The sequence below is a fragment of the Salmo salar genome, chromosome ssa05 (assembly GCF_905237065.1).
Source record: "Salmo salar chromosome ssa05, Ssal_v3.1, whole genome shotgun sequence".
NCBI classification, from domain to species: domain Eukaryota; kingdom Metazoa; phylum Chordata; class Actinopteri; order Salmoniformes; family Salmonidae; genus Salmo; species Salmo salar.
The window spans coordinates 72,925,162-72,951,044 of record NC_059446.1 but is presented as its reverse complement, the minus strand read 5'-3'; the positions used below and the strand labels follow the sequence as shown (position 1 = coordinate 72,951,044).

General features: G+C 44.9%; 1 protein-coding gene and 1 pseudogene across 1 annotated transcript; one reads left to right on the top strand and one right to left on the bottom strand.

Moving 5' to 3' along the window:
- The window catches only part of LOC106605817 (voltage-dependent calcium channel gamma-4 subunit-like), a 43,399-nt pseudogene extending 35,817 nt beyond the window's left edge, over window positions 1-7,582 (top strand).
- Window positions 7,583-8,669: 1,087 nt separating this feature from the next.
- Window positions 8,670-23,052, bottom strand: LOC106606119 (voltage-dependent calcium channel gamma-6 subunit-like). Its single transcript, XM_014202243.2, has 5 exons — window positions 22,949-23,052; window positions 15,740-16,492; window positions 12,327-12,401; window positions 11,881-12,018; window positions 8,670-9,658 (listed from the first exon to the last, which is right to left on the bottom strand). Exons 2-5 carry the CDS (start codon window positions 16,113-16,115, stop codon window positions 9,435-9,437), a joined length of 813 nt encoding a protein of 270 aa, XP_014057718.1. The 5' UTR covers window positions 16,116-16,492; window positions 22,949-23,052; the 3' UTR covers window positions 8,670-9,434.
- Window positions 23,053-25,883: the final 2,831 nt, after the last annotated feature.

Genomic DNA, 25,883 nt, shown 5'->3' with positions numbered 1-25,883 from the left:
GTGCTCAACAACCATGTGTTGTAAACCTGATTCAACTAGATCCATCGAGCCTTTGATAAGCTGAATCAGGTATATTACAACTGGCCCTACAAACTCACTGCAGACCCTGTTGCCCAACCCTGCACTAGTCCAGCGATTTAGCTGAAGGGATCTCTGAAAATGACAGTAGCCATCACGCCATCTTCACTGCGGCACAAGCAGCTAATTTATAATACATTCAACTGCTGCTCTGACATACAGGCTTTAGAAGGGGGAAGACAGGACAGGGCTGGATAGGACAGAATAGAACAGAATAGGACAGTAGTTGAAGCTGAATGAATGGTGTTAGCTAGCTGCCGTATGTGTAGTCCCGTCACTACTCCTCTATAAGGCATGTCGGGTAAGTCCCATCCTTGGCCTGGTCATTGTGCAAAGCTCATTTGTCCTCATCTCTAAGCTTCCTGATAACAAAGCAGCCAATTAGAGATAAGCCCCAGCCCTCACAGCAATGCTGCAGTGCTCCTCTCTCTCTCTCTCTCTCTCTCTCTCTCTCTCTCTCTCTCTCTCTCTCTTTCTCTCTCGCTCGCTCTCATGTTCTCTCTCCCTCTCTCCCTTTCTCTGCTCTCTCTCTTTACTCTCTCTCTCTTTACTCTCTCCCTCCCTCTCTCTCTGCTCTCTCTCTCTTCCCACTCTCTCCCTCTGTCATCTCTGCCTCTCTCTCTCTGCCCCTCTCTCTCATACTCCCTCTGACTCTGTCTGCTATCTCTCCCTTTACGTTCTCTATGCTCTCCCCGCTCTCGCTCTCTCTCTTTCTCTCTCGCTCTCTCGCTCTCTTTCTTTCTCTTTCCCCCTATCTCTCTCTCTCTCCTCTCTTTCTCTCTCTCCTCTCTTTCTTTATGCGGTGCAGTGGAGCCTTCAGTGCTTTGGTATGGCTTAGAGGTCAAGTATCCTTGATGTCCGTAGAGTATTGAGTCAAGATGGATGCTCAGAAGCTGTGCAGTGATGCAGTGAAGTGTAGGTGCAATGGAAACAGAGGACATATTGGCTCTAAAAGATTTAAGCCTGCGGGTGGGTGTCACACATTGCTGTGTTAGGTGCTGAAGAATGGGGTATTCTCTGATATGGCAGTTTGAGAGGATTCCAGATTTGTATTTTTATTTTATTTGTACCTTTATTTAACTAGGCAAAATACTAGTAGGTCAGTACAGTCTCTCCCTTAGCTTTTAGTCAAAGGCCCCTAACCTCACATTGTGGGCTGCAAATATTCAATATTCAACTGAAACCAATGGAGAGCAAGAGTTTAATGTGCATGGCATCAGACAAGCCACCAATCAACAGCAGTGATATGAGTGTTGATGCTTTAGATTGAATGCTGTTGTGGTGATGGTTCAAATAGAGAACACTGATCTTTGGGGCATTACTTAGAGGCAGCCTCTACTGCCCATGTAGGTCAGTTTCACCCTCCAGTATGTTTCTTACAGAGTTTCCAGGTAAGTGAATAGAAGTGAGTGAAACTCAGGTCATTTTGGCTCTAGCCAGCTGTTTCTCTGTTTCGGGAGTAGCCAGTACAGCTGTAGAGTAGTTGCTCCCTAGACACTGGTTTTCCCACCTAATGGTTATGGTTAACATTGGGAGAGAAGGTTAACTGATCCTAGATCTGTACCAATGGGGAACTACTTCCTGGTTTAGAGCCAAAATGGCGTCTGTCAGGGGGTTTAGCTGACACCCTCCTCTGTGCCCCCATCTCTTTCTTTACAGACGACAACCATGGAAATAAAAGAACTATGAGAAAGAGACAAGCTCACCCCACATCTGTCCTTCTCTCCCTCCTCCGTCTGTCTCATCATTCCATCACTCCAACTCTCTCACAATCCATCCATCAGCCAGCACCAGTCGTGTGCTGTCATCACCGTGCGTCCGTCCGTCCATCTGTCTGTCTGCAGTAGAGCCACAAGACCCCAGCGGGTAGCTATCTGTCTGCCTGTCTGCCTGTATGGATGGCTCTCTGTGTTGGGGTGTGTGTGGGGGTGAGTTAGTGTGTTCATTCAGTTACTGCATGCTCTTATTCAGAAAGGACCACAGTGAAATGACTATTTTTAAGTGAATATTGGTAGCTGTGGTTCACTCTAAATAAAACCTTCTTATTAGAACTATACATACATATACGCTGGTACCCTTTCTACATTCAATTAGTGTTTTTCTACCCAGCACCTGATGACAAATAATGTATGTATGTGAGTGTGATATTAATGAGATACTGCATGACCTTAACGACAGACCCAGGACCAATTTTGGTAGTTTTGTTTTCCTAATGGTTATGGTGAGGGCTGGGGCAAGGACATCTGATCTAGAATCAGTTCCTAAGGGCAGAGAGTGTGGATGTTTTGTGTTGGGGATGCGTACTGTTCTGTCCTCAGACCTACCTGGGAAGGGTGAACAATGACAGGACAGAACCTGAGGCACAACCAGTCTGCAGTTTCTCTCTCTCATGCCTTTTTCTCTTCCTCTTTCTCTCTTGCTCTCTTTTTATATGCTAATATAAACTGCTGTTTCTTTTTCTGATGAATCCCTGTGGAGTGGAGCTGATGCATGTGCTGATGTATAAAGTGTGTGTGTGCGCGCGTGTGTGTGTGCATGTGTGTGTGTGTGTGAGATAGAGAGTGTGTGTATTCTGTTCTAACCCCGCCACCCCACACCTCCTCTCTCTCTCTCTCTCTCTCTCTCTCTCTCTCTCTCTCTCTCTCTCTCTCTCTCAGGGGTGAAGAGGGGAGTGTGTTCTCAGATCAACCATTTCCCTGAGGATGCTGACTTTGACCATGATGGGCCTGAGTATGTTCTACGTAAGTCAACATCTGATGAACCTGAAGTGGAGGTGCAGGCTTTTGTTCCAGCCCAGCTCTAATATACCTGATTCAAATTAAATCTAATTTTATTAGTCACATGCGCCAAATACAACAGGTGTAGACCTTACATTGAAATGCTTACTTACAAGCCCTTAACCAACAATGCTGTTTTAAGGAAAAAAAGAGTTAAGAAAATATTTACTAAATAAACTAAAGTAAATAATAAACTAAAGTAACACAATAAAATAACAATAACGAGGCTATATACAGGGGGTACCGGTACCGAGTCAGTGTGCAGGGGTACAGGTTAGTCGAGGTCATTTGTACATGTAGGTAGGAGTGAAGTGACTATGCATAGATAATAAACAGTGAGTAGCAGCAAGTGTAAAAACAAAGTGGGAGGGGGTCATTGTAAATAGTCCGGGTGGCCATTTGATTAATTGTTCAGCAGTCTTATGGCTTGGGAGTAGAAGCTGATAAGGAGCCTTTTGGACCCAGACTTGGTGCTCCGGTACCGCTTGCCGTGCGGTAGCAAGAAAACAGTCTATGACTTGAGTGGCTGGAGTCTTTGACAATTTTTTGTGGTCTAAAAAGAAAAACATTTGAACAGGTGTGTTGGGCAGGGCTGGAACACAACCCTGCACACACTGTTGCCACCCCCAGGACGGGAGTTCCCCATAACTGATACACAGCCTAACTCATCCACAACTGTAAACCACTTTTTACAGAAGACTTAGACCACATAGAGTAGTTAGATCTCACTCCTGAAGACCGGGAGAAAATAAGCTGTGTTTGAATAAAACATGTTAGTGTTTGTATGAAGTCGAGGGATAATGTGCTGCCCTAGTTCACGGGTGTTCCTCCAGGCCACACCTGTGTGGGTGTTCCGTGCCGCACTATGTGTGTCCGCCCCACAATGCAGCAGGAGAAGACTGTGTACTGTTTACTATGTAGCCTCGGCATTTGGCTGGCATTTACTTTGGCATTTCTGTCCTCTGGCCTATGTCCTAGATGGGAAAGGAGTGGTGAAGTGTGTGTGTGTGTCTGTCCTGGGGGGTATCAGAGTTGATGCCTCTTGGGAAAGAGCTGATACAATTAAACACTCACTAGCTTGGCCACATGGTAATTCATTTGCTCACAGCAGAATACAGCTGTTTATTTCTCATCCTCTGATTCTATCTGCTACTTTGACCTTTTCTCTTTCCCCTCCCTCTCTTTTTATCACCAACTTCCTCTCTCTCTTGTTCTCTCTCTCTCTCTTCTTCTCTCTACTTCTCTCTCACTTGTTCTCTCTCGCTTCCCCTCCCTCTCTCTTTATCACCCACTTCCGCTCTCTCTCTTCTTCTCTCTCTCTCTCTTCTCTCTTCTTCTCACTTACTTGTTCTCTCTCACTTCCCCTCGCTCTCTCCGTCCCTGTCCCGTCTCTCTCCTGTCCCTCTCTCTCTGTAGGTATGGTCAGGGCTTCCAACATCTTCCCTATCCTCAGTGCTATCCTGCTGTTGATGGGAGGGGTGTGTATCGGTCTCAGTCGCTTCTATAAGCACAAGAGGAACATCGTCCTGGGAGCAGGCATTCTCTTTGTGGCTGCAGGTGCACTAACTAACTCCTGTCAGACCTGTCTGTGTGTCTGTGTGTGTGTCTGTGATTATTTCTGTGTCTTTATGTGTCTATCTAAGTCTCTTAGTATGTATACATGTGTTTATGTTCTTTTGATGTAAAGTCATGTCTTTCCTCCTGCTCTCCTGCTCTGGATAACATGACAGAGAGAGAGAGAGTGTGCGTGTGTGTGTGTATGTGTGTTTGTGTGTGTGTATATATCCTCATCTGTGTGTGTGTGTGTGTGTGTGTGAATGTGTGTATATTTATCCTCATCTGTGTGTGTGTGTGTGTGTGTGTGTGTGTGTGTGTGTGTGTGTGTGTGTGTGTGTGTGTGTGTGTGTGTGTGTGTGTGTGTGTGTGTGTGTGTGTGTGTGTGTTCGTATATCCTCATTTGTCCCCTGTCTCCTCCAGGTCTGAGCAACATCATCGGTGTGATCGTGTACATCTCTGCAGCGCTGGGAGACATCTCCCCTAAGAAGGACGAAGACAAGAAGTGGCAGTACAGCTACGGCTGGTCCTTCTACTTCGGAGGCCTGTCCTTCATCATGGCTGAGATGGTGGGCGTTCTAGCCGTCAACATCTACATCGAAAAGAACAAGGAGCTTCGCTGCCGCTCGCGCACTGACATCTTCAAGGGGACCACGCACGCCATGCTCCGCCTACCCAGCTACCGCTTCCGCCGTCGCTCCCGCTCCTCATCCCGCTCTACTGACCCCTCACGCTCCCGAGACCCCTCGCCGGTGGGGGGAGGCGGGGGGAAGAACTTTGGCCTGCCCCCCTCGGCCATGCTCTCCCAGGGGCCCATGTCTGTGGCCACGCTGCCCAACCCTCACTCTCGCTCCCACACCACCCTGGCGGGGGCGACATCTCCCTCTACACTCTGTCCCGCGACCCCAAGCTGGCTGGCCTGCCCCCATGTACGGCACCGTGGACCGCGCCACCCTCTACCAGCTCCACAACTGCTTCCCCAAGGACGGGGGAGGAGGGGGAGGAGGGGGTGTGATGATGAGCGGCACGCTGCCCTCTCTGAAGTCCCACAACCCCTCGCTGTCCCAGAATTCCTCCAACTCCAACGCACCCATGGGCAACTCGGTGGGCTCGGGGCCCCCACCCTTCTCCTCGTCCACGGTGGAGAGAGAACGAGGGATGGGAACGCTGGACAGGCTAAAGGGAGATAGAGAGAGCAACTCCAATACGCTCAACAGGAAGACAACACCCGTGTAGAGAGGAGGGGAGGGGGAGAGAGGGAGGGTACACAGGAAGGAAGAGAGAGAGAGATATATAGAGAGGGGGATTGGGATGAAGGAGTATTAAAGGGTATTGAGATAAAGGAATGGAGAGGAGAGAGAGAAAATCTTTTTCACTGTTATTAGTCTACAGTATCTCACTGAGAAACAAAAGAAAACAAGTAATAACACAACGTGATAATTACAACAATAATGAACTTTAACAACAAAACTATTTTACTATTTTAACGCACTAGAAATGATTTATTTTGTTAATGTTCCAACGCGATTAATCTTGGGCTACTATTTTAAACAATCCACTTTCTTTAGTGCAATACTAACGCTGATTTAACAAGATCATATTTGACGTCAATTGTTGTTGTGATTATTATTAGCGTTATTACGAGCTAGCTCTGTTCGCAATGCTATCATTTTAGAATGATGATATGATTTGTATCATTTTCACTCTGATTTTGGATCCTGACGACGTTTACTGTGAATTTCTTCAACACAGACACGCTGGTATGATCAGTGGGCTGTGTAACTGTGTCATTGGTGTCAAGCATGAGTGTATACAATGTATGAGAAGATGAGTGTGTATTATGATTTATATGATTTAATTATTATCTAATAATAATAATAATATATCATGTATTATTATTACTATTATTACAACATGTTCTTTGGTGAAGTTCAGTTAATTTATCTATTTTGATTTTCTACTCCTTGGTTCTAACACACAGTTAAGTTGTGTGAATACTGTACATTGTCTTCCAATATTGTAACTGAAGGCTACAATAAGTGAGTGACTGAGGCAACTGAGCAACTTCAGTGTTATTCTGAGTCTGTTTTCTATGGGCCTATGTTAGTCTGAGTTCCATTCGAATCAATGTTAGCAGTTGTCGTAGCTGTAGTCATGTTGAACATGTTTGTTTTCTGGGCATTAACAGAAACCTCTGTCTTGAAGAGAGAAGAAGAGAAACTGATATATTTGTACAGAGAAAACAGGTGAAGCTCGTCACCTGGAGAGAAGAAGAGAAACATTTATTCATTATTTTCTACAAGCAAGAGACCCAAATTTATTCTCTAGAACAGACACAACAGATGCTATCCATCCATTATTAAACTGAAATTGACAATGAAAAATGTCAATTAAATAAATGTGGGGACGGAGGTGGGGGGTTAAAATACACTATAGAGAAAACTTTTGAAATTAAACATGTACATTGTAATTAACGCATACCTATATTTGCAAATTCTATAGATACTTTCTTTAGGACCTCTGGTATGAAAACAGGGTGTGTATTTTGGGAAGGGGAGGGGAGGGTGATGTGTTTTTGATCCTCTGTATGGGTACAGGCTACCCCCCAGTTCTCATGGGGTGCGCTGCCTCTCCCCACCCTGCCCTGCCCCGCCCCACCCTAGCTTGGCCCCACCCTGCCCTGCCCGTTTTGGGCATGTCTTCTCCTCTGTCACATGACCCATGACAGAATCACTATGGAGATGAACATCCAAACCCCACCCCCAAAGAAAAAACTCTCACTGTGCTTCCCACGTGACCCTTGAACTTTGACCCCTTCTGTTTATGTTGATGAGAATGTATACATGTGTAAACACTCTCCTGCACCTCATTTATTGTCTGGAGTGATGGCAGAACTGGGATGGACACTATTGGACACCCCGCTACATTACAGACTGGGGAAAGGAAATGAAACCACCATTCTTTTTGATTTTAGTTTCTTCATTTTATTTCATTTGAGAGAAAAAAGAATAATGTGACAAAACTGCACACAGATAGCATTTATGTGGGCAATATGAATACTATGTAGTTGAGAATAGATATATCTAGACAAAATGATTATGGTTTATCTAAATGTGTGATAAACTCAAACACTGTATTGCACGAAGTTTATAAAAAAAACAATAACAGACCGATTTACAGACTGATGATTTTTTTCTTTAAAGGAATGACAGTAATGAGATGATCAAGGGATGGAGAGAGAGAGAGATGGAGGGAATGACAGAGAGAGAAAAAATAGAAAAGTGAGAGTTGGTGGGAATGACAGACAGAGAGAGGCTTGACACAACTTTAGACCTAAGGTAGGAAAATATTTATTTGCACTATCCTGTTAATGAATATGACCACAATATTTGATTTATTTACTTTATTTAACCAGGAATTTTTATTATTATTATTATTATTATTATTATTTATTTAATGTTTATTTAACTAGGCAAGTCAGTTAAGAACAAATTCTTATTTACAATGGCAGCCTACACCAGCCAAACCCGGACGATGCTGGGACCAATTGTGCGCCGCCCTATGGGACTCCCAATCACGGCCGGTTGTGATCCAGCCTGGAAAGAGGTGGTAATACTACATTTGTCGGACAAAATCTCCAAAATATCACACTCTGAGGTGTGAGGTGTACACTCTGAGGTGTACACCTGGTACAAGCCAGCACTGCTTCTATTGCTCTCGTCAAAGAGGCTGTGCAGAACCATTAAACAGCTATATATACTTTCTGAACACCGTGTAATGTGTCAGCACTGGTTTCAGTTTCTGCTCACTGGAGGGCTAGAGTGTATGTGTGTTGGTGGTCTCTGTACCCCCCTTGGACAATTAGGGTAGAGGGTGTCCAAAAGGAAAGGAACAGACATGGAAGGAGGTTCTAGGACCCTTCTGACCTAGTACACCACCTCTGGGCCAATGGGGTGAGGGCAACAGAGGTGGGAGGCTTGGGAAGAGGTGCTCCCCTAGAGACAGGAGAGAAAGTGGGGTTGGGAGAGGTGGGGGTGCAGGTGCACGTGGGGGTAAGGGTGAGGGTAGGGTGGGGGTGAGGTACATAGTTCACATTCATGGATAAGGTTTCTCAACCGCTGCAGTGCAACTGGGATGAGAAATGTACTAATTTTAGAGAGAGAGACAGAGAGATTTGGACAGGGTTGGTACATCTGTTGGTAAGGGTTAAAAAATGGGTTGCATTTAAGTTAGAAGGGAGAAAAGGACTCGTAGACAAGACAAAGTAGGAAAGCGTTTCTTATGTCAAATCTATTTATTTCAAAAGCAAACCCAGTGAGACATACTTATGATCATAGGACCATTTAGGCACAATGTGCATTTCCCCAAACAAACATGTAGGTAGAGAAAGACAAGGTGGGCTTTATTATGACAAATAAAACACGTGATGAAAAAAGGGTTTGAATAAGCTAAAAACTAAATACACCCTCCTAAGCTTGAACAAAAGGCTACAGTGTGCAGGTATAAATAAAATATAAACACATATATTTTATATACAGAGCTGTGCTTGTAAAGTGAGTCTATACAATACACTGTCAAATATAAATCTTTATCTTCCATACATACATTAAATCATTCACACATTCTTATGTAAAAACAGCATTCATTCATGTGGACAAGGTGTAGATAATAAATAGATAATATATTATTTCTAGGTATTAAGTGTAAGGCGTCATAATTATTCATAATAGATTAATAGTGATAACCTGCAAGGCATTTCATGTAGCAGGGATGGCTGTGCCACTTCCTGGAAACAATAAAGTATCTCCTCCCTTAGCAACGGTAGTGACCTACATGTTACCAACTCAACTCCTGGATGGCATCAGTGTCTACTGGTTGTAGTTGTTCTAATCAGTGTCTGATTTATACCTGACAACTAAAGCCAGCAGACAGTGCATCACTCGAGGACTGGAGTTTGATTGCGATCCTGATATGAAACTACATTTTTTCCCACAGCTTTTGGGCCTCTTTTGGGCCTCCCATGTGCTAGGTAGTGCTGCTGTTGCGTTTAGGCAGACATTTCTCCCATGGGCTGTAGGGGAGGGAGAGGATCAGGAAAAGGATCCCCCCCATGATGAGGATGGCCCCAGCGAAGCCCACACAGGCCACGGACCAGGAGAGCTCGTGGTGGAGCGGTATGGAGTGGTCAGATGACAACAGGGCCAGCACTGACTGGTGAAACACCAGTATAGACAGCAGGACCAGTAGACCTGAGGGAGGGAGGGAGGGAGGGAGGGAGGGAGGGAGGGAGGGAGGGAGGGAGGGAGGGAGGGAGGGAGGGAGGGAGGGAGGGAGGGAGGGAGGGTGTATGTGGAGGGAGACGGGGGGAGAGGAAGTAGGAAGGTGAGACGGAGAGGAGGTGTGAGGGGAGAAAGAGTGAGAGAGAGAGAGACCTATACAAGTTCATGGAAAGTGGTGTTGACGGAAAAACATACAACATGATAAAATCCATGTACACAAACAACAAATGTGCAGTTAAAATTGGCAAAAAACACACATTTCTTTCCACAGGGCTGGGGGGTGAGACAGGGATGCATCTTAAGCCCAACCCTCTTCAACATATACATCAACGAATTGACGAGAACAGTCTGCAGCACCCGGCCTCACCCTACTAGAATCTGAAGTCAAATGTCTACTGTTTGCTGATGATCTGGTGCTTCTGTCCCCAACCAAATCATGAGAAAACAAAAAGATAATTACTTGACACATTGGAAAGAATTTACAAAAAAACTGAGCAAACTTCAATGCTATTTGGCACAAAACAGAGAGTACACAGTGGCAGAATACCTGACCACCGTGACTGACCCAAAATTAAGGAAATCTTTGACTATGTACAGACTCAGTGAGCATAGCCTTGCTATTGAGAAAGGGCGCCGTAGGCAGACCTAGCTCTGAAGAGAAGACAGACTATGTGCACACTGCCTACAAAATGAGGTGGAAACTAAGCTGCACTTCCTGACCTGCCAAATGTATGACAATTTTAGAGACACATGTTTCCCTCAGATTACACAGACCCACAAAGAATTTGATAAACAAATCCAAATCCAACTCACATATCTATTGCGGGAAATACCACAGTGAGCAATCACAGCAGCAAGATTTGTGAACTGTTGCCACAAGAAAAGGGCAACCAGGGAAGAACAAACACTATTGTAAATACAACTTATATTTATGTGTATTCATTTTCCATGTTGTACTTCACATAATTACAATACTGTACAGTCGTGGCCAAAAGTTTTGAGAATGACACAAATATACATTTTCACAAAGTCTACTGCTGGCAATTTGATGGCAATTTGCATATACTCCAGAATGTTATGAAGGGTGATCAGATGAATTGCAATTAATTGCAAAGTCCCTCTTTGCCATGCAAATGAACTGAATCCCCCAAAAACATTTCCACTGCATTTCAGCCCTGCCACAAAAGGACCAGTTGACATCATGTCAGTGATTCTCAGACTGATATTCTGCAAAAGGTACAGGGATTGGACTGCTGAGGACTGGGGTAAAGTCATTTTCTCTGATGAATCCCCTTTCTGATTGTTTGGGGCACCTGGAAAAAAGCTTGTCCAGAGAAGACAAGGTGAGCGCTACCATTTGTCCTGTGTCATGCCAACAGTAAAGCATCATGAGACCATTCATGTGTGGTGTTTCTTCTCAGCCAAGGGAGTGGGCTCACTCACAATTTTGCCTAAGAACACAGCCATGAATAAAGAATGGTACCAACACATCTTTTCCGAGAGCAACTTCTCCCAACCATCCAGGAACAGTTTGGTGACAAACAATGCATTTTCCAGCATGATGGAGCACCTTGCCATAAGGCAAAAGTGATAACTAAGTGGCTCGGGGAACAAAACATCGATATTTTGGGTCCATGGCCAGGAAACTCCCCAGACCTTAATCCCATTGAGAACTTGTGGTCAATCCTCAAGAGGCGGGTGGACAAACAAAAACCCACAAATTCTGACAAACTCCAAGCATTGATTATGCAAGAATGGGCTGCCATCAGTCAGGATGTGGCCCAGAAGTTAATTGACAGCATGCCAGGGCGGATTGCAGAGGTCTTGAAAAAGAAGGGTCAACACTGCAAATATTGACTCTTTACATCAACTTCATGTAATTGTCAATAAAAGCCTTGGACACTTAAGAAATGCTTGTAATTATACTTTAGTATTCCATAGTAACATCTGACAAAAATATCTAAAGACACTGAGGCAGTAGACTTTGTGAAAATTAATATTTGTGTCATTCTCAAAACATTTGGCCACGACTGTATATAGACATAATATGACATTTGAGATGTCTTTATTCTGTTGGAACTTTTGCGAGTATAATGTTTACTGTACATTTTTGATTGTTTATTTCCCTACAAGGAGGTCTAAGTCTACACCCAGAATAGTGGCTGCTCTCTTTGTAGTCTACTTCCCCTTACCTGATAGGATGAAGCAGAAGGAGGCAGGCTTGAGGAAGAAGGGCACTCCTTTACTGAGGGACATGGTGATACAGATAGCTCCCATCACCATCATAGACAGAGCTATCATTGCTAGGATAGCAGCCGCTATGTTCAGGTCTGGGAGAGAGAGGGGAGGGGGAAGAGAGAGGGGGGGGACAGAATGAGAGGAGGAGGAGAGAGGGATGGAGAGGAAGTGAATAGAGGGAGAAGTGGTTAGAGAAAGAGTGAAGAGGTGTTGGAGAGGTAGACAGGGGAGAATGAGGGAGGGCAGAGTTACACCTCAGTGAGTATTGTGCATCTGAGAGTGACATCACAGGGGATAAATACAGCACTGTGAGAAAGAGAGAGAGGGGTAGAGGGAGAGAAAGAGAGGGAGAGAGGAAGAGGGAGAGAAGGAGGAGGCGAGACTTAAGATGCTGACTTACTCTTGTGGGTCGTCTTCTTAAATATGACAGCGTTGTCTCCATTGGTGAAGAATTTGAAGTAAGTGCAGTTAGATTCTGAGAAGAGAAACAGAGAGGGAACATCACACACACACAGTATATTGCTGGTCCCTGTGCATCCATCCCCTCTGTCCTCCTAGGCATGAAGACCTATTTTATCTGCTATGTAGCGGCAGCACCATGAAAAACACTGCTCACTGCTCTACACAGTCCCACATCCACAGCACATCCACAGCACATCCACAGCATATCCACAGCACATCCACAGCATATCCACAGCACATCCACAGCACATCCACAGCACATCCACAGCATATCCACAGCACATATGGTGCCATGAGAGAGAAGAGAGAGAGGGGGGATGGAAGAGAGGGAGAAGGAGAGATAGAAAGAGTGGGCAGGTGGAGGGGAAGGAGAGAAAGCAAGACATTTGTAGGGAGGAAGAGAAGAGAAGGAGAGAGCGAGAGAGCATGAGAAAGAGGGGGAAGGAGAGATAGGGAGTGATAGAGTGGGAAGATGGAGGGAGGGGTGAGAACAAAGAGAAAGAGGGAGACAGATGGAGAGGGAGGTGAACGAGATGAAAGAAGGAAAATAGAGAGGATCACAGGGGCTTGGTTAATACTGCATTAGATAGACACTCTTCTTCTCTCTCTGTCTTTATATATATTCTCTCGTCCTCTGCTGCTCTTCCTCTCTCTCTGTCTTTATATATATTCTCTCGTCCTCTGCTGCTCTTCCTCTCTCTCTGTCTTTATATATATTCTCTCATCCTCTGCTGCTCTTCCTCTTCCTCTCTCTCTCTGTCTTTATATATATTCTCTCGTCCTCTGCTGTCCTCTTCCTCTCTCTCTCTGTCTTTATATATATTCTCTCGTCCTCTGCTGCTCTTCCTCTCTCTCTCTGTCTTTATATATATTCTCTCGTCCTCTGCTGCTCTTCCTCTCTCTCTCTCTCTCTGTCTTTATATATATTCTCTCGTCCTCTGCTCCTCTTCCTCTCTCTCTCTGTCTTTATATATATTCTCTCGTCCGCTGCTGCTCTTCCTCTCTCTCTCTGTCTTTATATATATTCTCTCGTCCTCTGCTGCTCTTCCTCTCTCTCTGTCTTTATATATATTCTCTCATCCGCTGCTGCTCTTCCTCTCTCTCTCTCTGTCTTTATATATATTCTCTCATCCTCTGCTGCTCTTCCTCTTCCTCTCTCTCTCTGTCTTTATATATATTATCTCGTCCTCAAACCCTAACCCTAAACCTTAGCCTAAAATAACGTTTTTCCTTGTTTGACTTCTGGTCACCACAAGTATAGTAAAACCAAACACACACACAAGTACAAACACATACAGAAGACTCTCCTATCAACCTTAATGCTATTCTGTCTGCAACACTTGTGCGTTACAGGAAACCTGTATATTATGACCACAGATTTATAGTGAGATCTACCTCTCAAGCTCTCCACCTGTCTACCTGTCCACCTGTCCACCTCTGAGTGGCTGAGTCAGTTAGTCAGAGGTTATGGTAATGTACAGTAGCAGTGAGTGATGTATGATGTATTAGTTGGTCTGGCACTGACAGACAGTGACAGAGAATGACTGTGATGTTGTTTCCCAGGGACAGGCGCCAGGGGCATGTAAACATGAATGTGAAATAGAGAAGCACAGACGGAGAAACAGTTGTTTTTCTCCAAACGTGAGAAGTCCACACACACACACAGAGTCTGTCTGTCAGGCGCTGTGGGCCAACAGTGTTTTGACGCAAGGAGACGAGGAAGTGTCAGAATAGATACTGACTCTACTCCAACACACAGACCGTCATCGTAAACACAGATGTTTATCTGCTAGACAAGACACACAAGGTGAGTCAGACATAGATGTTTATCGACTAGACATCCAAGGTGAATCAGCCCTCTAAAATACCGGAGGATGATAAACAATGCACCAGATGGATATAGCGTGTACATTGTAATAGATATGAACATTCATAGGACTCATCCATCCTAATAAAACAAGCTAAATCAAGACTGCAAAATGAAATACATATATTTTATATTTATACAATGTAAAATATATATACCTCCTATTCAAAACAATACAAACATCATTGCTAGTGTATCAAAGCCAACCACTGCTAGCCTGGCTGAATATCAGACTATTCTGGCAGATAAAGCACGAATACAGGAGATGGATACCTCATCCTACCGTAGGCCCTGTCTGGCCCCCTCTGTGGGACAAGTGCTTTAATACCTGCATTCATCCACCACTGGACGATCCCTACAGACAGAAACGGGTCATTCCACAGATAAGAGACTTACATGGGGGAACGTAACAGTACAGGATGGAGGAAGTGGCTGAAAATCATAATTAAATATCTTTCCTTTCCTGAAATGTAAAAAATTAAATGTTTAATATAATGAGGAATTCCTGCAATCAAAATATAATTCTGACGGATCATTCAATTCTAAAACTACAACAAATTGAAATTAAATAATAATAATAATAACCCATTGAAATATTCCAAAAGGAGAAGCTCCATCATGCAGTAAAAGGGAAGCGTCTGTCTTATATAAACACACTGAAAGGTTGGATGTTTACAAGGATACTGGAAACATCCTTTTCTGACTCACCAACGATTATAAAAATCTGATGCCTATAGCTAGATAACTAACAGACAGACCAGTAGCCACATTCACATTCGTCAAATTCAGACTGGCTCCATTTCAAAGCGGTATTCCTTTAAGGACTCAATTTGCACATTATCTGTAGGATGACCCAGATACACACGCAGCAAAGCTGGCATACACGCCTCCTATTCACACACGTTTGCATAAGCACACACACACACAAGTGCATGCACACACATACATACAATATACACATGCATACACACACCCACATACTGATGCTGCATTAATGCAAATTCCTGGGAGACATCCAACACACTGCTTCCACCTATCCTATGTTTACAGATCATTGCAGAGGAAGGGGAGGAAGCCCTAACTAACACACACAGCACTGCAGTGCAAACAGGGTTTGGTCATGAAATCAGTGCCCCAGTTGACTCCATCTTTAACTCCATTTCTGTGGTTCTGATTTGAGGGAGTCCAACTACGACAGGAAGAGGTTTTTCGTAGCAGGTTAGGAGAGCATTTTAGCTAACCTTAACCCTTTTCCTAACCGTAACCTAAGTCTCCTAACCTGCCACATTAATGATCCTAACCTGCTGCGCAAATTCTCCTAACCTGTTACGAAAAAATCCCTTCCGGTCGTAGCTTTACTCCCTCTAGTCAGAACCCATTTTTACAGTGTTGTCATCAAAATGAGACCCTAAGAATATTACCTAGCCTGTCCCCAAAATCAACTCATGGCTTGCCCTAATGTAACAGACAGACAGGTTCCTCACCTCCGGGCAGGTCTGCGGGGCCGCAGCTCTCTCTCTCGGGGTCGATGTCGTCCACCCACAGGGTGCGAGTACACCCCTTCCACAGGCCGTAGTGGGCTGTCTGACACGTCTGGTTGTTACTCCAGGTCTTGGGCGTGGCCAGCTCCACCCAGAACTCTGTCCCCACCCCCAGCACTGTCAGGGTCACGCCCACAATGGCCACAAAGAACGCCAGCTTGATCTTCCCCTCCTGGCTGTCACTCATCCTAGGGGTCCGCCTTGTAGCACGCCCAACTCCCTTGACCCCTGCCAGGCCGGCCAGGCCCCCATGGGGCCCTGCTCCTACCACCCCCATACGGCCATCCTCCTCTGGCTGGACAATGTAGTTGGCCCACATGGTGACCTCTACCAGAGGCCGAGAGAGGCCGGATGGAGAGAGGAAGGGAGGGGAAAGAGGGAAGAGGACGGGAAAGAGGGTGAAGAGAGAGAAGCAGGGAAATAATTGAAGGGAGGTGAACCCCAAAAAGAAGAAAAGAAGGTTGAAGACAGGAGGAAGGTAGAGGCACAGATAACAGCAGTTCAGAGGTGGATGTGGGGATGAAGAATGGAGAATGGAGAGAACGGAGAGAACGGGAGGAGGAAAGGGGAGAGAGAGATGGACAGTTCAGTATGGGAGTAGAAAAGATGGGAGAAAGGGAGTGATGGAGAGAAAGATGGAGGAGAAGAGGACAGGGTGACGAGGAAGGATGGCGTCTAATTTTACTGGAACACCTCCTGAATAAAATCAAGGAAAGAAGAAGAAAAAAAAACGGTTAACAACGACAACACCCTCTTTGTCCCCATTCATAACAAGAAAGATGATGATTCTCTAAAAAGGAGGGTCAAGTTCAGGTGGGAAAAAACACTTGACTGGGCCTACACTGAGATCTCTGTGGATAAAACTGCCAGTCTGCCAGGAATAGAGATCCTTTGTTGCTGCCCTATGCAGCAGAGTACAAGCCAGATACAGCAGGTAGCCTAGTGCTTAGAGTGTTGGGACAGTAACCGTAAAGGTCGCTAGTTTGGATCCCTGCAGTGACAAGGTGAAAAAAACGATGTTAATGTGCCTTTGAGCAAGACAATATCCCAACTCCCCTGTTAATGTGCCTTAACAATGGCTGGTTGTGACCCCACTCTCTGAAGGTGTCTCAGGGGGAGTTGGGATATGTAAAAACACACATTTCCAATTCATACATTTGTGAAATAGTACAAATACATGCACCCACCAAATCATTTCTTCTTATTAAAGAACTGCCTGGATTTGACATGTGTTGTTGCTGTCCTATGCACCAGAGAGAGTATGAGCCAGATACAAGCTATTAGAGCAGACTGCTGTCAGGGTCAAGGTGAGTGTCAAATCCTCTATTAGGAACTGTGTTTGCTCTGGACCAGCCAGCCATAAGGAAAGGCTATTGTTTTCCCCGAGACGCCTACCAATATCCCAGCCAGGTATCCCTGTGTCAGCCCCTACAGATCCTCCTCGCAGGTTGCTATTAGTACCCCCTCTGAAATAAATATTCTGCATTACACTGAGTGTACAAAATATTAGGAACACCTTCCTTCTGCCCTCTGAACAGCCTCAATTCGCCGGGGAATGGACTCTACAAGGTGTCGAATGCATTCCACAGGGATGCTGGCCCATGTTGACTCCAATGCTTCCCACAGTTGTGTCAGGTTGGCTGGATGTCCATTGGGTGGTGGACCATTCTTGAGACAAACGGGAAACTGTTGAGTGTGAAATATCCCGCAGAGTTGCAGTTCTTGAGACAGACCGGTGCACCTGGCACCTACTACCATCCCCTGTTCAAAGGTGCATATACACAATCCATTTCTCAATTGTCTCAAGGCTTAAAAATCCTTATTTAACCTGTCTCCTCCCCTTCATCTACACTGATTAAAGTGGATTTAACAAGTGGCATCAATAAGGGATCATCTTTCACCTGGATTCACCTGGTCAGTCTATGTCATGGAAAGAGCAGGTGTTCTTAATGTTTTGTACACTCAGTGTATATGTATCATGTACAGTTGAAGTGGGAAGTTTACATACACTTAGGTTGGAGTCATTAAAACTCGTTTTTCAACCACCACACATTTCTTGTTAACAAACTATAGTTCTGGCAAGTCGGTTAGGACATCTACTTTCTGCATGACACAAGTAATTTTTCCAACAATTGTTTACAGACAGATTATTTCACTTATAATTCACTGTATCACAATTCCAGTGGTTCCGAAGTTTACATACACTAAGTTGACTGTGACTTTAAACAGCTTGGAAAATTCCAGAAAATTATGTCATGGCTTCAGAAGCTTCTGATAGGTTAATTGACATCGTTTCAGTCAATTGGAGGTGTACCTGTGGATGTATTTCAAGGCCTACCTTCAAGCTCACTGCCTCTTTGCTTGAGATTATGGGAAAATCAAAATAAATCAGTCAAGACCTCAGAAAAAGAATTGTAGACCTCCACAAGTCTGGTTCATCCTTGGGAGAAATTTCCAAACACCTGAAGGTACCACGTTCATCTGTACAAACAATAGTACGCAAGTATAAACACCATGGGACCACGCAGCCGTTATACTGCTCAGGAAGTAGACGCGTTCTGTCTCCTAGAGATGAACGTACTTTGGTGAGAAAAGTGCAAATCAATCCCAGAACAACAGCAAAGGACATTGTGAAGATGCTGGAGGAAACAGGTACAAAAGTATCTACAGTGGGGAGAACAAGTATTTGATACACTGCCAATTTTGCAGGTTTTCCTACTTACAAAGCATGTAGAGGTCTGTAATTTTTATCATAGGTACACTTCAACTGTGAGAGACGGAATCTAAAACAAAAATCCATAAAATCACATTGTATGATTTTAAGTAATTCATTTGCATTTTATTGCATGACATAAGTATTTGATACATCAGAAAAGCAGAACTTAATATTTGGTACAGAAACCTTTGTTTGCAATTACAGAGATCATACGTTTCCTGTAGTTCTTGACCAGGTTTGTGCACACTGCAGCAGGGATTTTGGCCCACTCCTCCATACAGACCTTCTCCAGATCCTTCAGGTTTTGGGGCTGTCGCTGGGCAATACAGACTTTCAGCTCCCTCCAAAGATTTTCTATTGGGTTCAGGTCTGGAGACTGGCTAGGCCACTCCAGGACCTTGAGATGCTTCTCAAGATGGCTGTGTGTTTTGGGTCGTTGTCATGCTGGAAGACCCAGCCACGACCCATCTTCAATGCTCTTACTGAGGGAAGGAGGTTGTTGGCCAAGATATCGCAATACATGGCCCCATCCATCCTCCCCTCAATACGGCGCAGTCGTCCTGTCCCCTTTGCAGAAAAGCATCCCCAAAGAATGATGTTTCCACCTCCATGCTTCACGGTTGGGATGGTGTTCTTGGGGTTGGACTCATCCTTCTTCTTCCTCCAAACACGGCGAGTTTAGACCAAAAAGCTCTATTTTTGTCTCATCAGACCACATGACCTTCTCCATTCCTCCTCGTGATCATCCAGATGGTCATTGGCAAACTTCAGACGGGCCTGGACATGCGCTGGCTTGAGCAGGGGGACCTTGCGTGCGCTGCAGGATTTTAATCCATGACGGCGTAGTGTGTTACTAATGGTTTTCTTTGAGACTGTGGTCCCAGCTCTCTTCAGGTCATTGACCAGGTCCTGCCGTGTAGTTCTGGGCTGATCCCTCACCTTCCTCATGATCATTGATGCCCCACGAGGTGAGATCTTGCATGGAGCCCCAGACCGAGGGTGATTGACCGTCATCTTGAACTTCTTCCATTTTCTAATAATTGCGCCAACAGTTGTTGCCTTCTCACCAAGCTGCTTGCCTATTGTCCTGTAGCCCATCCCAGCCTTGTGCAGGTCTACAATTTTATCCCTGATGTCCTTACACAGCTCTCTGTTCTTGGCCATTGTGGAGAGGTTGGAGTCTGTTTGATTGAGTGTGTGGACAGGTGTCTTTTATACAGGTAAAGAGTTCAAACAGGTGCAGTTAATACAGGTAATGAGTGGAGAACAGGAGGGCTTCTTAAAGAAAAACTAACAGGTCTGTGAGAGCCAGAATTCTTACTGGTTGGTAGGTGATCAAATACTTATGTGATTTTCTGGATTTTTGTTTTAGATTCCGTCTCTCACAGTTGAAGTGTACCTATGATAGAAATTACAGACCTCTACATGCATTGTAAGTAGGAAAACCTGCCAAATTGGCAGTGTATCAAATACTTGTTCTCCCCACTGTATATCCACAGCAAAACGAGTCCTATATCGACAGGCCGCTCAGCAAGGAAGAAGCCTCTGCTCCAAAACCACCATAAAAAAGCCAGACTACGGTTTGCAATTGCACATGGGGACAAAGATCGTACTTTTTGGGGAAATGTCCTCTGGTCTGATGAAACAAAGGAATAAATGTCAGGAATTGTGAAAAACTGAGTTTAAATGTATTTGGCTAAGTTGTATGCAAACTTCCGACTTCAACTGTACACCCGCAGATACCATGAATGTTTTGTGCGTGTGTGCGTGTCCTGGCTCTCTGTGTAGTTTCTGTTGTTCCAAACACATCTGGGAGGAGAGGAGGGAGAGGAGCTTAGTGGTTAAGATTAAACAGAGTGAGTGACAGGACATCAAGGTGTGTGTGTGTGTGTGTGTGTGTGTGTGTGTGTGTGTGTGTGTGTGTGTGTGTGTGTGTGTGTGTGTGTGTGTGTGTGTGTTTGTGAGGTGATAATGGCCCTGGGTGGCAATTAACGCCAAGCGTTGACAGTGGTGGTGGACAGATTGAGTGTCCCAGGGATAGGTCCCACATCAGGGGACAGGGCGGTGGAGTGAGTCCCAGGGACAGGTCCCACATCAGGGGACAGGGCGGTGGAGTGAGTCCCAGGGACAGGTCCCACATCAGGGGACAGGGCGGTGGAGTGAGTCCCAGGGACAGGTCCCACATCAGGGGACAGGGCGGTGGAGTGAGTCCCAGGACAGGTCCACATCAGGGGACAGGGCGGTGGAGTGAGTCCCAGGGACAGGTCCCACATCAGGGGACAGGGCGGTGGAGTGAGTCCCAGGGACAGGTCCCACATCAGGGGACAGGGCGGTGGAGTGAGTCCCAGGGACAGGTCAATGGGGACAGGGCGGAGGAGAGAGACAGGTCCCACATCAGGGGACAGGGCGGTGGAGTGAGTCCCAGGGACAGGACCCACATCAGGGGACAGGGCGGTGGAGTGAGTCCCAGGGACAGGTCCCACATCAGGGGACAGGGCGGTGGAGTGAGTCCCAGGGACAGGTCCCAGGTTGGGGCACAGCCAGTCAGAGAGCAGGTGAAAAGAGAAATACTTGATCCTAAGTAGGTTCTCTACTATCAAACTGCATTCCTTAATCAACCCATTGAGCCTACTCTTTAGGCACATAAGTAAAACTGATGAAAAGTCCTCCTAGCCTATAGGAGGGTAAGTTGGTATATTTTGCTGATACATACAATCCACTAACAGCTACACAAGTGCCTGAGGGGTTAGGGACAAAAGTTGAGTTGGGGCAAGGGGATAGGATAGGAGACAGCAGTTCAGTTTAAACGTGGGAGTTTGGGAGTTGCTTTGGATGGAAGCGTCCATTGAATGGCCATCTAAATGTGATAGAAATGTGGGGAAAGAGTGGGGAAAGGCTGTGTGGCAGTGGAGACTGGTGGGAGGAGCTATAGGATGGCTGGAATGGAATAAAAGGACCGGAGTCAAGCGTGATTTCCATATATTTGATACCGTTCCATGAATTCCATTCCAGCCATTACAATGAGCCCGTCCCTCTATAGCTCCTCCCACCAGCCTCCACTGCTGTGTAGTAATCCATGAGGTGTGTACTCTGCTATCAGTCTATAGCTCCAAGCCAAAATCAAACGGCTGAGAACTGTCTGCCCTTTTTAAAATGTTGCACTGGGACGTCCTTCTGACAGAGCTGGCAACCACAGTGGAAGGGATCACTTTCTGTCTGTCAAAGAGCATCATGCGCTCCCTATGGAATGTCCCACAGAACCAAAATAAAGACTATTTCATGGCATACACTATCAGAGATATGTATATCCAATGGCTAGACCGAAATTTCTCTTGCACATTAAGTAACCTGTAGCTTATATCTATAGCATAAGGCCTGAACCTAATGGAAAATAACAAGAGCAGCTGCTGACAGTTGAATTAGGAGCTGTAGAATTACACACACTGCACATGGATGGATATCCCATTACATCACGCACTGCACATGGATGGATATCCCATTACATCACGCACTGCACATGGATGGATATCCCATTACATCACGCACTGCAAAAAGTGAAATCTAAGCAAGTCTAGAAATGTTATATTGAGTGATAATTCACTTTTTTTTTTTAATGTTCTTAACTAAATTATGTAACGTCATTGCCAGATCATTTTGCTTATTTTAATAAGACGATTAAATATCTTAAAAATATATTCAAATAAGATAAATTACTTGTATTTAGCCTTTTTTAGGTTAAAAGAAGCCAAATATCTGCCAATGACGTTAGATATTTTAGCTCAGTAAGACAAGAAACACTCATTTGAAGTGAATTATCACTCTGGATAACATATTTAAGTTGCTTAGATGTCACTTTTTGCTGTGCAATGTCCATGATTTCCTAATCACGGTCAATGTAGTCAAAATAACACAGCAAACTGTTCCACAAATCAGATCAAACCTAATCGTGTGTACACATCCGTCAAAACTAAGATCAAACCTAATCGTGTGTACACATCCGTCAAAACTAAGATCAAACCTAATCGTGTGTACACATCCGTCAAAACTAAGATCAAACCTAATCGTGTGTACACATCCGTCAAAACTAAGATCAAACCTAATCGTGTGTACACATCCGTCAAAACTAAGATCAAACCTAATCGTGTGTACACATCCGTCAAAACTAAGATCAAACCTAATCGTGTGTACACATCCGTCAAAACTAAGATCGACTGCAGACATGTTTCATTTCAAAAGAATCTGTCCATTACTCGTTGAGCAGTAGAACTAAAACGGCAGGCTCTAACTGCTCACACATGTTAGGAAAAAAGACATCTGTGAAAATCAGCAACACTCTCTCCTACTTAACCACCTCTACTGCAAACAGCACAACATGCAGCTATAAGCACGATCTAAAGCACAGCTCCAATAACAACAAGGAGAAAAGTAAGGCTGACCTGTTTGGAATATGTTATTCACTTCAGATTGAAAGAAGCTTGGAACTTAATAGAGGGGAGAAAGTTGGGAGTGTTGGAGAGAGAGGGGGGAGAGGGGGGAGAGAGAGAGAGAGAGAGAGAGAAAGGAAGAGAGAGAGAGAGACACGTTTATACCTGGTGCTATCATAGGTCCTTGCTCCTGATTGTTTACATTCTGATTGTGCCCACATTTCCAGATTTCCTGGTCCCTCCCTGTACGCAAATTAACTGAGTGTTATTCTTTTAAATTATATGTATTTATTTATTTTAAGACACACATATTGATGTCATAATTTAATGGTGCCACCTGTCAATGATTTTAGAAGGTGGGAAAATGATGATTTCAATTGTTTCTCTGTCCGAATCTGTCTACTGTACACACAAGCCATCCAGACACAATGCATGCTTGACTACCTCCGGGGGTGGTCAGAAAGATCTGATCACAATCAGATCGCAATGCATATTTTAATTGTCTACACCTGTCTAAAAATGTGGGCACAATCAGAATGTGGACAAGATCAGGACAGAGTATGCATGTTGTTAAAAGCAGGTATAAATGGGGCTAAAGAGAGAGAGAGGCAGAAGAGAGAGAGATAGTCAGTGTGTGTTAAGGGGGTGGGGTAAGTAAAGGATATGGAAAGAGAGAGTAAGAGGAGAGGGAGTGCTGGGTAGGTTGGTTCTATAGTTGATTATCTGTGTCTACTGGCCTCTGCCCCTCAGAATGTGTGTATCTGGGTCCATGTTCAAACTCAACACTACATTTGTTTGAAATCTTTATGGTTTTGTCTTCCGCCATGACAACAGGCGACATTTGTGTGGGTAAAAACATTGTGTGTGTGTGTGTGTGTGTGTGTGTGTGTGTGTGTGTGTGTGTGTGTGTGTGTGTGTGTGTGTGTGTGTGTGTCTATTTAAGAAAGCCAGCTGTTAATGACATTAGGTGGTGGCAAAGGAGGGGCCTCTGTACTGTTTATATGAGTGGAGGCCAGGGCAGCACTTCACAGCAATCCATAACACACTGTTAATCAGAGAGAGAGAGAGAGAGAGAGAGAGAGAGAGAGAGGAGAGGAAGAGGGAAGGAAAGAGAGAGAGGAGAGGAAGAGAGAGAAAGAGAGAGAGAGACAAACTGCAACTGAGAATGACAGACAGAAACACACTGGAAAGAGAGCACTACAGAGGAAAAGAAGAGGAGGAAAGAAAAAGAGAGTGTGATGGAGAAAGAGATGACAAGAGCAGTCAAGGTACAACTACATTTCATACACTTTACTTTCCTGTAGAGCAGCAGAACCATAGTCGTTGTTCTAAAGCAGAGTGGAACCCCATTCAACGATCTAAAGAAAATTAGAACTGTAATCACTATTCTAAAGCACAATCAGAAGCCCAGTCAGTGGTCTATAGTACAGAACCTCCCTTTAAGGAAGCAGAGTGTAGAGAGAGGTACAGCCTGGTCTCATGGAAGCTCTCCACATGATCCAGCTCCTGCTCTGCTGTACTGCTCACAGTTTGGGTTACACATGACACGTGGCACACACAGAGAGAGAGAGAGAGAGAGAGAGAGAGAGAGAGAGAGAGAGAGAGAGAGAGACATAGAGAAAGAGAGGAGATGAGAGATGTAGAGAAAGAGATATAAACATAGAGAGAGAGACGTAGAAAAAGAGATGTAAACAGAGAGAGAGAGAGAGAGAGAGAGAGAGAGAGACGAAGAGAAAGAAATAAACATAGAGAGAGAGGGAGAGAGAGATGTAGAGAAAGATATGTAAACATAGAGAGAGAGAGAGACATAGAGAAAAAGATATAAACATAGAGAGAGAGAGAGACATAGAGAAAGAGATGTAAACACATATATATATATATATATATATATATATATACTGCTCAAAAAAATAAAGGGAACACTTAAACAACACATCCTAAATCTGAATGAAAGAAATAATCTTATTAAATACTTTTTTCTTTACATAGTTGAATGTGCTGACAACAAAATCACACAAAAATAATCAATGGAAATCCAATTTATCAACCCATGGAGGTCTGGATTTGGAGTTGCACTCAAAATTAAAGTGGAAAACCACACTACAGGCTGATCCAACTTTGATGTAATGTCCTTAAAACAAGTCAAAATGAGGCTCAGTAGTGTGTGTGGCCTCCACGTGCATGTATGACCTCCCTACAACGCCTGGGCATGCTCCTGATGAGGTGGCGGATGGTCTCCTGAGGGATCTCCTCCCAGACCTGGACTAAAGCATCCGCCAACTCCTGGACTGTCTGTGGTGCAACATGGCATTGGTGGATGGAGCGAGACATGATGTCCCAGATGTGCTCAATTGGATTCAGGTCTGGGGAACGGGCAGGCCAGTCCATAGCATCAATGCCTTCCTCTTGCAGGAACTGCTGACACACTCCAACCACATGAGGTCTAGCATTGTCTTGCATTAGGAGGAACCCAGGGCCAACCACACCAGCATATGGTCTCACAAGGGGTCTGGGGATCTCATCTCGGTACCTAATAGCAGTCAGGCTACCTCTGGCGAGCACATGGAGGGCTGTGCGGCCCCCCAAAGAAATGCCAGCCCACAACATGACTGACCCACCGCCAAACCGGTCATGCTGGAGGATGTTGCAGGCAGCAGAACGTTCTCCATGGCGTCTCCAGGCTGTCACGTCTGTCACGTGCTCAGTGTGAACCTGCTTTCATCTGTGAAGAGCACAGGGCGCCAGTGGCTAATTTGCCAATCTTGGTGTTCTCTGGCAAATGCCAAACGTCCTGCACGGTGTTGGGCTGTAAGCACAAGCCCCACCTGTGGACGTCGGGCCCTCATACCACCCTCATGGAGTCTGTTTCTGACCGTTTGAGCAGACACATGCACATTTGTGGCCTGCTGGAGGTCATTTTGCAGGGCTCTGGCAGTGCTCCTCCTGC